This window comes from Microcaecilia unicolor, chromosome 9 (genome assembly GCF_901765095.1).
Source record: "Microcaecilia unicolor chromosome 9, aMicUni1.1, whole genome shotgun sequence".
In the NCBI taxonomy this organism is placed as follows: Eukaryota; Metazoa; Chordata; class Amphibia; order Gymnophiona; family Siphonopidae; genus Microcaecilia; species Microcaecilia unicolor.
Window position 1 is genome coordinate 178,851,523 of NC_044039.1, and position 14,180 is coordinate 178,865,702.

General features: G+C 42.4%; 1 protein-coding gene across 1 annotated transcript in view; it reads right to left on the reverse strand.

The window, feature by feature from the left end:
- Nucleotides 1-521: 521 nt before the first annotated feature.
- Nucleotides 522-14,180, reverse strand: part of KCNH5 (potassium voltage-gated channel subfamily H member 5) — a 308,557-nt gene continuing 294,898 nt past the window's right edge. Inside the window, exon 11 of the mRNA XM_030215187.1 lies at nucleotides 522-1,699. Within this exon, the coding sequence (XP_030071047.1) occupies nucleotides 764-1,699 (936 nt within the window). The 3' untranslated portion in view covers nucleotides 522-763. The remainder of the gene's footprint in view (nucleotides 1,700-14,180) is intronic.

Below are 14,180 nucleotides of genomic sequence, written 5' to 3' on the forward strand. Positions count from 1 at the left end.
TCGGACATGTATGGGATATAAATCCAATAAAGTAAAGTATTTCAGCAAGGTCCCATTGACCTAGTTGCTAATAACTGGGGTTAAAAGTAAAATAACATGTACTAACAATAGCCCACATCAATAACTTTCCCCTAAAGGGTTGTAAATTAATATTCATTCTTCAGTCAAAATGTTTTAATTATAAAGAAGGGAGAATCCAATTTTAGATCAAATGATGCCTTGCATGCATAAAGTCAGCAGTAATAACTGCTAGCACTATAGACTCCCACTTAATGATATGCATAACAAACAGAGAGTTCATTTAAAGTCAGTTGAAACCTAGGCCAAAGAAAAAAAACCTAAAAGTGACATATTTTACTGTTCTTAATGGTACAGTAGCAGAAAATTACCTCTAAAAGACAGAAATTGCTCTCAGCATCATATTATTCATTAACTCAGCAGAAACGAGGAAAGAAAAGCTTGGTATACCCAACCTGAGATCTTTAATTATCATTGCAATATTAACAGGTTGGACCCTGATTCTTTAAATAGTGTGTTAAAACAGATACCCTCTTTTATTGTACAAGAAACATTATATATAAATGTAAAGTATACATGCAGTCAACTGCATATTATACAAGCAAGATCTATATGAATCATAATTTTCTTTGGCAGGCCAGAATCCAGCTGGACATGCAATATTTACATATCAAAATTAATACTGTATTCAAGTTATGCTGAAAATATATATGTATTGTGTGCATGTATACACACACATTACACACTAAAAGTGAATTTCCTCTTTTTCTGATTCAGGTGTTGCAGGTCTTGCAACACTAAAAATATCTTGACATGGTATTTGGGGAGGTATTTGAGACCTGGGAGATGATGTTTTGGGCAGTTTCTTTTCAGAGAGTATTTTTAAAATTTCTGCCACTTGTTTTTCAAGAGCAGTCATTCGAGAGTTCAGCACTTGAATGTCTTCCTTGAGTTCATGTTTCACTTCCTGCAGAGTGGATTGTAAGGCCTGCTCTGGGATGGGGTAAAAAGGATATTTTGCATCAACCTGAATTGGACTGTGCTCCAGGGGGCTGCGAGCCTCACCTGCTTTATCCAAACGAAGGTCACTTTTTGTTATTCCACTGTCACAGGAGTCTGTTTTCCTTAATGGATTTTTACTTACATTGTTCTCCGACTCACTGCATTTGGCGTCCTCAGAAAGTAAACCCATTGACTCAGCCTTTGTCACATTATTCCAATCCTCTTTTTTCTCTTCATTCCCTCCCATATTATTTTTTAATCTTAGCCATCCTTTACCATTTGCGTTTTTCAACCGCACAGGGCTGTTTACTTTGAGACAATTGGGGTCACTCTTGACATTTGGTTTGAGTTCCATTGCGTCTCTGTTGTTCTGTTTGATTGATTCGCTGGCTTGTATGTAGGAAAGAGAAGTTTGGATTGGTGTGATTTGGGAAATAGTGGCCACACTGGTACCAGTAAGGGAAGCGCCGTTATGGAAGGAACAATTTTCCACTTGTAGCTGGTTTCTTTCTAGGTCAGCCTGCGGTGATCCTTGATTTCGCAGTTCCTTCTGTTGCTTGAACTTTTGGAAGAGCTTTCTTACTGGGTGATCCACGGGAATGCTGAGTGTCACTTCATTCTTCTGACGCTGGCGCTCTTCTTCTTCCTTTTTTACATCGATAATTTTACGGAAAATGATCTGAGGGCGTCAAAAAACACAGAAATTTCAATTAGATGTCTGCAAACATGTTAAATATTTTCTAAATAAAACAAAGGAAGCCACAGAAGTGGAGAAACTGGATCCACTATGAGAAGAAATGTAAAGGCAAGGGAGTAGCGCGATCAACAGGCCACTTCCAAACAAATCCAAGGAAACGAGAGATGGTAAAACATTCTTTAATAGTAGATAAGACTCGAAAACACAAAAGTCATCCAAGGAATATATCCAAAAGCATATTGAATATAGCATATTATGAAGGGTGAGTAAACAAATATATTTTAAATATATATGTTTTCATTGTTATATGTACATTTTAAGCTTTATGTTTACAAAGTTATATACTATTTATGATTTTATACATTTCCATGGACCTATATTTATGTATTATATTTTAACTTGTAGACTCCTAAGGCAGGCGGTGTTCACCAAAACACAGCGAGTGCCATGCCGAGTCTTATCTACTATTAAAGAATATTTTACCATCTCTCGTCTCCTTGGATTTATTTGGAAGTGCCCTGTAGATCACGCTACTCCCTTGCCTCTGCAAATATTTTCTAAATGCCTGATCACAAAATGCATTCTAAGATGAGTGACTACATTTCTTGATTAGCTTTCGAAGGTTGCCCTTCTTCATCAGATCAGAAATAAGCAAATGTGTTAGCTGACAGTGTATATAAGAGTCCCTCATAGATGGTCTAGCAGGGTGGGTAGGAGATGTGTATGGGGACTTCAAAGCATTCCATAGATAGTCTAGCAGGATGTTTGTGGGGAGGGTGATAAGCAGTGAAATACAACTTATGGTTTATAGTGGGCTAGAAAACCCAGATCCTTGTTAAGTCCTGTCCGTTGGATGTCAAAATATTTAATCATTCTGATTTCAAAGGTTTTACGTTCCTGAATTGTTTTAAAGTTACCTTTCAGTATTCTCACTGTGAAATCACTGGTACAGTGTCCTGGTTCTGTAAAGTGCTGTCCCACCGGGGTTGGGGCCCTACTGGCAGTATTGTTCATGTGATGTCTATGTAAATTGAATCTTGTCTTAAGCATCTGGCCTGTTTCTCCAATATAACAACCTTCGTTGCATTTTTTACACTGAATGATATATACCACATTGGAAGATGAGCGTGTGAAAGTCCTGTGAAATGTTTTGGCATAGTTTGCAGCTAGATATATTACAAGGACATGTGCTTGTATCTAGCTGCAAACTATGCCAAAACATTTCACAGGACCCCACAGTCATGCACAAAGGAAAGATATTCAGCATAAAGGAATCTTTCACATGCTCATCTATTGATTACCTTTAAGAGTAGACTAACCTGGCTAACACACCTCTTTACTTAAGATGACTGACAAAATGCTTTTAAAGAAAGATTTCAAAAAAATGGAATTCTAGGATAAAAAATACCAAATGCTGGTTTCAGGAACACAAACATTTCCAGATATTATTAAAATACTCAAGCGAATGTGCTTTCTACTATATCATCTATCACGGTCTTGTATGCCCTCTAGTTCAGCCATCTGCTCTCACGGACTGCACAGAAATGTTACCCAGAGCCTGTTCATGATATTGAGTAAATGCATCACCGAAGCTTCTTTTGGGAGCAGCCAAGCTTTCAGTCGGAAGTATTTTTATATGAATTCAATTTAAATTTAGAACCAACCTGTCAAATGGCAACTGTTTTCCAAGAAAACCAAATGGTCTTCCTTATTTATCTTCCAGCGTGTGGCAACTGCACATACTGTATGTAAAATATATGTAATAACTCCTACACATCACATTCTAGAAATACATAGTAGGTGATACTTTTCGTTTAGTGAAAATTTTTCAATAGTTTATTTAGTTGCATTCACCGTAATTGAAATTAAAAATGAATTAAGGGGCCCTTAGACTAACGCGTGTTAGGCTGCTAAAGCACAGTTTAGCACAGGTAACAGCCAATTTGTACACTCAGGGCCAAATTCTATATTAGGTGCTAAAACAATTGGCACCGATGGAAAACCTGCTTATGCGTATTGTATAAACAGTGCTAAAGTCAGATGCAGTTTATAGAAAAAGCGTAATGCCATCCAAGTAACTAAAATTTAGGTACAGTCAAGTTGCACCAATGAAAAGCTGGTGTAAATGCCCACACCTAACTTTAGGCATGGAACTGGTTATTCTATAACACTGTGTGCTCCTCCATTGGCTACACCCTCTTTTGAGATCCATGCGGTAAAATTTACGTGGACTACTTCATAGAATACTTTTAGGAGTCCTTTTATTCAGGTGTACTGAAAAATGGCCTGCGGCAGTAGCGTAGCCAGAGTTTAATTTTTAGATCGGCCTGGAGGTGGACTGGGTGGGCACGGCCCTCACATTTCCTCTCCACCCGCTACCACCCGCCCACCCACCGCCGCATTTCCTCTTCATCCGCCTGCAGTCGCATTTCCTCTCCACCTGCTACCCCCCCCCCCCCTCCCGTGACAGCCCCCTGCACATAGTCAGTTCTGGTCATTTTTACTGACCTGAAGCGCTGTTCTCCCTCCAGCACTGGCGATTCCCATAGCCAGCCCTCTGCCAGCGCGCGTCGTCGGGGCCTCTTCTCAGGCGCGTCCCGCCTACTCTGCAACTTCCTGTTTTCTGCAAAGGTGGGATGCAGGAAGTTGCAGAGTAGGCAGGACTTGCCTGAGAAGAGGCCCCGACGACGCGCGCTGGCAGAAGGCTGGCAATGGGAATCGCCGGTGCTGGAGGGAGAAAGGCACTTCAGGGCAGTAAAAGTGAGCAGACTACGCGGACGGGGAGAGCGGGCAGAAGAGGCTGGGCGGGCCTGGAGCAAAAATGGCTGGGCCTGGGCTCGTCCAGGCCCACCCGTGGCTACGTCCCTGGCCTGTGGTACTGTAGGCATGGGGTTTGGGTGCGCACAGATCCATTTTTCAGTGCACCTGTAAAAAATGCCTTTTTAAAATTTTTGCTGAAAATGGACGTGCGGCAAAATAAAAATTGGCGCACGTCCATTTTAGGTCTGAGGCCTTACCGTACAGTCTCATGTGTTAATCGGGTGGTAATGACCTACGCGCACAGAATGCTGATTGACACATGTCATAAAAATATTATTTTTCGGGTGTGCGTCAAAAATGAAATCACTGCCCGGGCCATGCGGTAACTCCAAATTGGCATGCGTTGGGCGCACGTAGGTGCCTACAAGGCTTAGTAAAAGGGCCCCTAAGTGAGCAGTGCATGTAAATTCTAATTAGTGCCAATTAGTGCCGATAATTACTTAACATCTAATTATTGGCGCTGATTGGCTTGTTAACCAATTGAGTTGCACTTGCAAATCAGAATACACCCAGATTTGCACGCACAACTCTAGTCGCACTACTTACAATTTGGGGGACAGTAATGTTAGTGAATACGCACACACTGCTGACCAAATATTCACTAATTCACAATATTCTGAAAGGATAACGTACAATTTCTCATGTACAGTTATATTTAAATCGACCAGCTGTATATGCGCATATAGGAGGTGACTTAGACTGCTATTTAGATGCACGCTCAGTTTCATTAAAACAAGAATGCACAGCGACTGAAAACAGGAAAGGGTGCCAGGCAATGTGAGACCAGCGCAGGACTAACGCTTTAGCTGGTGGGGGCTGGGGACCCCTGCCAGCCAAACCGGGAGCCCTAGAGACAATTTGGGGGGGGGGGCCCAGGCCCCTGTGGCCTCCCGTAGCTAAGCCACTGTTCAGAGGCTCTAGCATGGGAAACAGCATGCACGCCAAAGATTAGTGCAAATAGCATGCTAATGCTGTCAAACAGATGTTGATGAGGTCACGTCCTATTCCCTCCCAATGCTCAGAGAACAGCACACAAAATAAAGCCTCCTCACCACTGGGAAAAAAATGCCAGTTTGGAGCAGACACTAGGGTGTTTGAAGAGAGGATTTCTCATGATTCTTTCTTTAAAATCTGCTGGGTTTTATATAATTTGGAAGCAGAAAGAAGCCCATGCAAAACCCCTAAGCACTGGTAGTGAGAAACAAAGGGGTGCGAGTCAGAGCAAACTGAAAAGTGAAAGTATACATTGGCGCCTGTTTCCTGCGTTTAAATATAAACATTCCAAGTTTTAAAAAATTGAAACACATATTTAAAGGCACAGAAAACAGACACCAATGTCTGCTTCACTTTCAGGTTTGTTAGGCGCATGTCCACAGCACAGGAGCTGAGCTTACTGCAAAACTCTTCTGCATATGTGCCAAGCATGATCCCCCCTTGCTTTCACTTTTACAGCGTGCATGCAATTTGAATCAGGGGCGTATCTGGACTCTGGCGGTAGGGGGGCCAGAGCCAGAGGGAGGGGGCACATTTTAGCCCCCCCCCCGCCGCCGCTGCCGCCGCCGAGCCCCCACCGCCGAGCCCCCACCGCCACCAATGACTCCACCCCCCTCCCGCCGCCAACCCTCCCCCGCTGCCGTTCTTACTTTTGCTGGCGGGGGACCCCAACCCCCGCCAGCAGAGGTCTGCTTCCACCTGCCGCAAAAACTTCTTCTTCAGCCGGCGGGGGACCCCAAACCCCCGCCAGCCGCCCCGCGGTGTTTAAAAATCATCTTCGGCCTCCGTGGCCGTGCTGCTGTGATAGGCGCTGTTGAAATCCACTTCGGAGTCTGACGTCGTTGTACGTTGTACGTGCTGCGACGTCAGACTCCGAAGTGGATTTCAACAGCGCCTATCACAGCAGCACGGCCACGGAGGCCGAAGATGAATTTTAAACACCGCGGGGCGGCTGGCAGGGGTTTGGGGTCCCCCGCCGGCTGAAGAAGAAGTTTTTGCGGCAGGTGGAAGCAGACCTCTGCTGGCGGGGGTTGGGGTCCCCCGCCAGCAAAAGTAAGAACGGCAGCGGGGGAGGGTTGATGGCGGTAGGGGGGTCCAGGGCACAATCTGCGGGGGCCCAGGCCCCTGAGGCCCCACGCAGATACGCCCCTGATTTGAATACTATTTCCTTTGAGCACTGGTGATCTAGGTTTCTGTGCTGTTGGTTTACCTCGGGAGCTCTGAGCATCAGCCCACAAATAACTTACAATTCTGCCCCTGGAACACCCTTAATCTGGAGAATGACATGGGGACACGGAGCCACGGTAACCGCGGGGATGGGGACAATGCCCATGGGGATGGGGCGGGGACAGAACCTGCAAGGATGGGGACAGGCGGGGCGGGGATGGGGACAGAGCCCATGGGGACGGGTACAAACTTTGTCCCCAAGTCATTTTCTACCTTGAAGCCTGTTAATGAACTGGACTGTTGTTTATGTTTCAGTGATGAAGACAATGATATTTTGATTTTTTTTTGGAAAAACAAGCAAACATGCTGGTCACAACTAGCAAAATTTGCATGGAGGATCCTGTACATTCCTGCTACCAGCACATCTTCTAAGAAGACAAGTTGCTTGTTTTTATTATTGTTTTCTACTTGTAATTTATAAACAGTTGCACAGCATATTGTTCCTTTTTATTCTTTAATAAAAAGATTTAAATATAAAATCATAAGTATTTGAGGCTTCTGTTGATGAGGACAAAACCCACGGGGATGGGGCAGAGACGGAGGCAGAGCCTGCAGGGATGGAGACAGAACTCGTGGGGATGGGGCCAGACTTCATGTCATTCTCTACATTAATCCTGTCTCTACATATAATCACAAATTCTGCTCATATATCAACTCATACAGCTAAAATTTAAGCATGCCATGGTTCTGCAAATTTTTAAAAACCCACTAATATCATCAACACCAGAACTGATTTTAAAAATCAGCTCAGGAATGTCCAATGCTGGGTTGTTCTGTGTACTCACCACAATCATTTTTCATTCGTTCGAGAAAGAGAGAGAGAGAGAGAGAGAAAGAAAGAAAGAAAGAAAGAAAGAAAGAAAGAAAGAAAGAAAGAAAGAAAGAAAGAAAGAAAGAAAGAAGGCAGTGCACACTAAAAGCAGTGAGTATCTCTGGCAGACAGTGTACCTTTTGTAAAGGACACGTTAGAATAATCTGACAGGAGTTGTGTCTGCTCTCAGCTGCTCAGTTGATATAAACAATGCTTTGTAAAGGTCCTCATACCTTTGCACATTTATCACATTTTGCAGCTTAAAAAAAAACTACAATCCAGAATGCATTAAAGTGGGAGGTTTTTTTCACTGATCTACACACCATATTCTAAATCACCAAAACAAAAGAACAATTACAGAAATATTCAAAAAGAAATTAACCCCCCCCCCCCCTGTTTACTAAGCTGTGCTACTGCCTGCCGCATGGCGATGCCAACATAGCCCATTCAAAGTGAACGGGCTGTGTCAGCATTAGTGCACCATCAGCTGCTAGAGTGGCTTAGGGGCCCTTTTACTAAGCCACGCAAGTGTCTACACACGCCCACCGAATGCCAAAATGGAGTTACCGCGTGGCTCTGGCAGTAGTTTCATTTTTGGCATGTGTCCGATACGCACGTCCGAAAAATAATTTTTATTTTCAGACACACGGATTGGATGCACGCCAAGTGGCATTTGACGCATGTAGGTCATTACTGCCCAGGTACCGTTTGAGACTTTACTGCTAGGTCAATGGCTGGCGGTAAGGTCTCTGACCCAAAATGGACAAGCGATAATTTTCATTTTGCTGCATGTCCATTTTTGGCAAAAATAAAAAAGGCATTTTTAAAGGTGCGCTGAAAAATGATTCAGCGTGCGCCCAAAACACGCATCTACACTACCACAGGCCATTTTTCAGCACACCTTTGTAAAAGGGTCCCTTAGTAAACAGGGCGGTAATAATAAAAAACCAAAAAAGTCTTGGTGGCATAAATCTTTACATCCTTTTGTATTAGCAAACCAAAATTAGTTCCACTTCCAAAAATTACCTTATCAAGACTTAATAAGTTAGATGGAATCAGGGCTTTTCAGAGAATCACAGAGATCTGGGCCAGTGTAAATTAGGAGGCCCCAAATTCTTGGGTCTGAATTAAAATTAAGCAAATATAGAAGTAGTAGAGGAAGATCTTTAGCTGTAAAAGTGTGCAAGCTTGTTTATAATTAAAGGAAAATCTAGTAGCCAAATTAATTTTGTGTTCAGTTTAAAAAATATTAAACAAAATGAAGGTTCCTTTTTTCTCTGTGAGGCTGAAGCCAAATTGTGCTGCTGGCCCTGAATAAAACCCACCTGTACCCGAAGTGAGTAGTTGAGCTGATTGAAATACCCCCCGGTTGAAGAATAAAGCCTTTTCTGTTGTATGAAGGAAATTTGAAGCAAAGATCTAAACATGCTGAACATGGAGCTACCAAAATAAATCTGGGATAAAGTTATTCAAAGGCACTACAAAGACACTACCTTGATCAGGTCATGCCTCCATAATCATTACATAGTAACATAGTAGATGACGGCAGAAAAAGACCTGCACGGTCCATCCAGTCTGCCCAACAAGACAAACTCATATGTGTTACTTTTTGTGTATACCTTACCTTGATTTGTAACTGTCATTTTCAGGGCACAGACCGTACAAGTCTGCCCAGCACTATCCCCGCCTCCCAAAATAACTGACCAGAAAGCAGCAGTCCAAGAAGAGCAGAAGGAAGTTCACCATAGTACTCAGTTTCCTGAACTGTGCAATATTAATTAAGATACCCTGCACTATGGAGTTGGAAACCAACTTTCTACACATCCTCCCATGAGCAAAAGTACCATGTGCAATCATGAAGCAGACACAGAAACCATACAAGTCAGCAAACCCTATTAAAAACATGGGAAAAGTGCATAAAAAAAGACTCACAAGCCGTTGTATACCAGAGTATTACACAGTGAGAAAATCCACTCATATAACTTTACTATTATCTGATTACTCACCTCATCCCAAAATAAGTCTTAAGGCAAGTTACAATTAAAAAAAGCTATTTTTCCAGAACAAACTTATGAAAACCTACTTTAAAACATCATTTACAAAAGCAAGTTTTTCTTTTAAATAATCCATAACAAACCAAGGGAGTCTTTTACTAAAGGTCAGCGCAAGTTGTCTGCAACAGGGCCAATAGGAACAAAATAGATCCTGTGGCAGATAACATGAACTAACCTTAGTAAACGACAACCCCCAACTGTCTAAGCGCGAGTGTATTTACACGTGGGTTAGTGCATCTTAAAAAATGTAGTGCACACTAAAGCAATTTAATGCACGTTAAACTACGAATTGTGTTGATTAGCACATGTTAAAACATTCCAGCAGTGGCGTTCCATGGTTGCCTGACACCCAGGGCAGATCGCCACTGCTCCCCCCCGGGTGCAGGGCAACACGGCACGGCACCCCCCACCCCACACAGTCCCCACTTGCCTTCCAAGTTCCAGCTCCATCCACCCCAGCGTGGCGCCTCCCCCAACGCAGTCCCCACCTGCCAACCAGGTTCCAGCTCCGTCCACCCCAGCGTGGCGCCTCGCATCTGCAGCGCTGCTGTAAAAAGAAGAAAATCGCCTCGTCGTCGGCCCTTCCCTCACTGTGTCCCGCCCTCGAGGAAATAGGAAGTTATGTCAGAGGGCGGGACACACTGAGGGAAGGGCCGACAACGAGGTGATTTTCTTCTTTTTACAGCAGCGCTGCGGATGCGAGGCGCCACGCTGGGGTGGACAGAGCTTGAACCTGGTTGGCAGGTGGGGACTTCGTCGGGGGGGTGGGGGGGTGGAAGGCGGTTCCATATCAAGGAAGGGTGTGGATGGATGGAGCGGAGCACCCCCCCCAACCCGTTGACACCCGGGGCGGACCGCCCCCACCGCCCTGCCCTTGCTACGCCACTGCATTCCAGCATATTGTAAAACAAATAAAATAATATGTCCAAAATCTGGTAAAACAACCAAATAAAAAATGTTGTGTCTGTGCGTATTCCTAAAGGAAATTACTGAGGAAAGTCACTGTGAGGAGTAAGATGATTTTAAAAGAGTTAAAGAGGTCTCTGGCTTAGACGGAGGAAAATGCTGACTGTTCAACAGTTTTAAGATTATGCCATAAATATGTCCTGTACTGAAGAGTAGCAAGAAAGAAGCCACTGCTGATGAAATGCCACACAGAATAACATGCTGCACAGCTTTTGAAAGAAGCACTTAAGGGGCACTGAATGCATGTGCGAAAAGGTTTTATGGTTTGATGAAACCAAAGTGGAATTTTTTTTCATTTCAGCGTTAAGTGATATGTGTGGTGTAAAACTAATTCTAGATAGGAACAGAGAAGCAAAGTGCACCATCAGACTATGATAAGATGCTGGATTTTGAGACAGTAAGAGGCTCATTTTCAAAGCACTTAGCCTCCCAAAGTTCCATAGAAACCTATGGAACTTAGCCTCCCAAAGTGCTTTGAAAATATGCCTCGAAGTAAACTAAAGTTCCATTCTTTGCTTTTTGACTATAATTTTACAGTAGCTCCTTTCTACTAGATGTTTTAATTTTTTATGATGTAATTTCTTTTCTGTACACATATTTTTAATGTATACAGCTGTGATGGTATTTACTGGTTAGCAGCATATCAAATGCTAAATAAACCTGGAAATTCAGAAGAAAGAAAAGGGAGAGCTGTCCTTTGCACATTTAAAAAAATCTGAACAAATTTGTCTTTTTGTTAATGTCTGCCTATTTAAATATTTTCAGTACATTTTCTTGGTTCAGAACAAACCATGGACTGGACTACGTTTTTAGGAGTAGAAGCAAGTGATCAGGTGAAGGATCTCAGGAGTCAACATCTTCTGAGCCCTAGATGGTCTGTCTCAGAACCCTGCAAACCAAGGTCAGTAGACCTCACCATATTTATTTATTTATTGTTACATTTATATCCCACATTTTCCCACTGATCGCAGGCTCAAAGTGGCTTACAAAGTCTGTAGTGCAAGCTACAGTACAAGAAGAACAATTATACAAATTGAGAATATGACATATAATAACAATTAAACATCAAAAGGCAAGAGATAGTAACAGGTAATTGTTGTCCTTGGATCTGTAATTTATAGTGATAGTTAATTCAGTTAAATTAAACCTGGGGAATAAGCCCTCTTTAACAATACTGATTTCAACAATTTTCGGAAGTTAAGTGCTGTCATCCCTGGAGTATGTATCTTGGGTCTCCCCTGAAGGAAGTCAGCACTCCCTGAGAACCTGACAGTCTGGGGGCTGTATCTGTATCTTTGCTTTTGCATCTATCCCAGCTATGCTTGAATTCTGCCAATTTCAGATTTTTTTCCCCCCTAACAATCACTGCAATAAGGAAAGCTCAGTACAATCTGCAGCAAGCCATGCCTAATTACTGTATTTGTGTAATAGTGCTCTCTGTACATTTTATTCCTACCAGTACAGGCAGATGTTCCAGCACCAGAGCCTAGCTCAACTGCAATCAGCCTCTTCCTGGGGGTTCCCAGATGACATAAACCCTTACTTCAGATGTAAGTCATGAAATCAGGTTAGAAGTATTCCCTAATGAGGGGGGACTTGTGGTTGCTGTTCTGTGCAAGTCCTTTGACAATATGTTAATTTGAAAGTTATGCCACAAACAGAAAAATGCTGCAGTCATACCCAGCAGTGTAACTTCTTTTAAGTTTTTTCTATTTTGTTTTAACCTGTTCAGAAAACAATTCCTAAATAAACAAATATTTCAAAGATGCTGCTTGTTTGGCTGTTACATGACTACCACCAACCTGGATGTTATCTAGGGATGTACTTTTTTTTTTTTTTTCTTAAAAATTAAATAGAAAAGTCAACACAATTTCTTTCTTTCTTTTTTTTTTGTTTCTTTTTCTTTTTAAAATTAAAAAAGGTCTTCATTTCATTTTAACAGTTCAGATCCCACTTCCACTACATGTCAGATCTTATTGACTTACCACCTAGGAATGCCAAAAGATCATCCCGCACATTCCTTAATCTGCACTTCCTTAACTGCAAAGGTCTAAAATACAAACTAATGCATGCGTCAAACTTTACCTACTTGAGCACACAGTTATGGAATGCATTGCCGCGCAACCTAAAAACGATTTACGAATTAACGAACTTCTGCAAATTGCTGAAGACCCATCTCTTTAACAAGGCATACCACAAAGATCAACCAATGTGAATATACTCAACTTCTCCACATATATTCAGAATTGTCTTAGAACTCCTGCTTGTTATACTACTATCATGTTCTATCATTATCATGTTACCCAAGATCCTTCTGTAACACTAATTGTCTATTTTCTAATATATTTCCACTATCCATGATGTATTGTAAGCCACATTGAGCCTGCAAAGAGGTGAGAAAATGTGGGATACAAATGCAATAAATAAATAAATAAAATATAAACCTAATCAAGCCCCAGGTCCTTTCCACTCCCTCCCAGCACCCCATATCTTACCATATCCATGGTCTGCAAAGGGAACAGGAATGGCAAAATAGTGCTGGTTGAACTTAGGGTGACAGCAGTTGAATTTTTTTCTTTTTCCTAACTACCCATCCCCAAATAATTGTTAATTAGGTTGCCTAAACTAGCCCTCCCACAATAAACAATAGAACTTCCTGCTTTCACTCTTGCAGCTCACTTGCTTACTACCTTTGGGTTAGACAAAAAGTTGATATTGAAACTGGAAAGTTCCCCCCCCCCCCCCCCCCCCAGCAAATATCTCACTGCATCAGTTTTGACAGAAGCTTGTGACAGTATGGAAATTTCCCTAATGCCTTCTCTCTCACAGTAGAGAGTGCAGCTAATATAAACCCCATTTTTTCCAGAGGTTTAACCAAAAACTACTGCAGCAAAATAACACTACTCTAATTAAATCTCAACCTTAGAGGAACACTTCAAATAATTATGAATCTGGTGCTGAGCCAGTAACCCAGACAAGCAGACTACAAAGGCAGATATAATCAGCCTTAAAATATAGCAAACAGTTGGTACGCTTACAATCCCTGTTCAGATACACCCAGCTAATTAAACGTGTAGGGTTTCCCTTATGTCTTCATAAACATCTCACAGCCAAACGTCCGACCAAAAGACACCACAGGCTCAGAACTTTAACTAACTTGCATACAGTCTTCATAGATGTAATACTTCACCAAAAAGACTTCCTTTTAAACTAAGACTAGCAGACACAAACTCACAGGAACCCACCCAACTGCATGAAAATGGCAGTTTAGAATCTTGACAACCCGCTGCTGCTACTGGCAGGCATGTGAGCCCTGAGATGCTGACAGCAGCAACTCACACAAAGGAACTAACACTATCCCTTCTACGTCAATGAACTGCACAGACCCTCTTCAGTATTAATTTTGTTCCTGTAGTTGAACTCCCATTCTTTCTCCCGCACGTGACTGCTGCATGGCTCTGCTCAAGATCTAGCATTCTCAGCTGCCTCATGCTCCAGGCACATGCACATTTCCCTGTGCACCCACGCTCAGACGCTTCTGGGTCTGCCTTTTTTTTATAGCTCTCATTCTTATCTAGATTTTAGAAAGAGT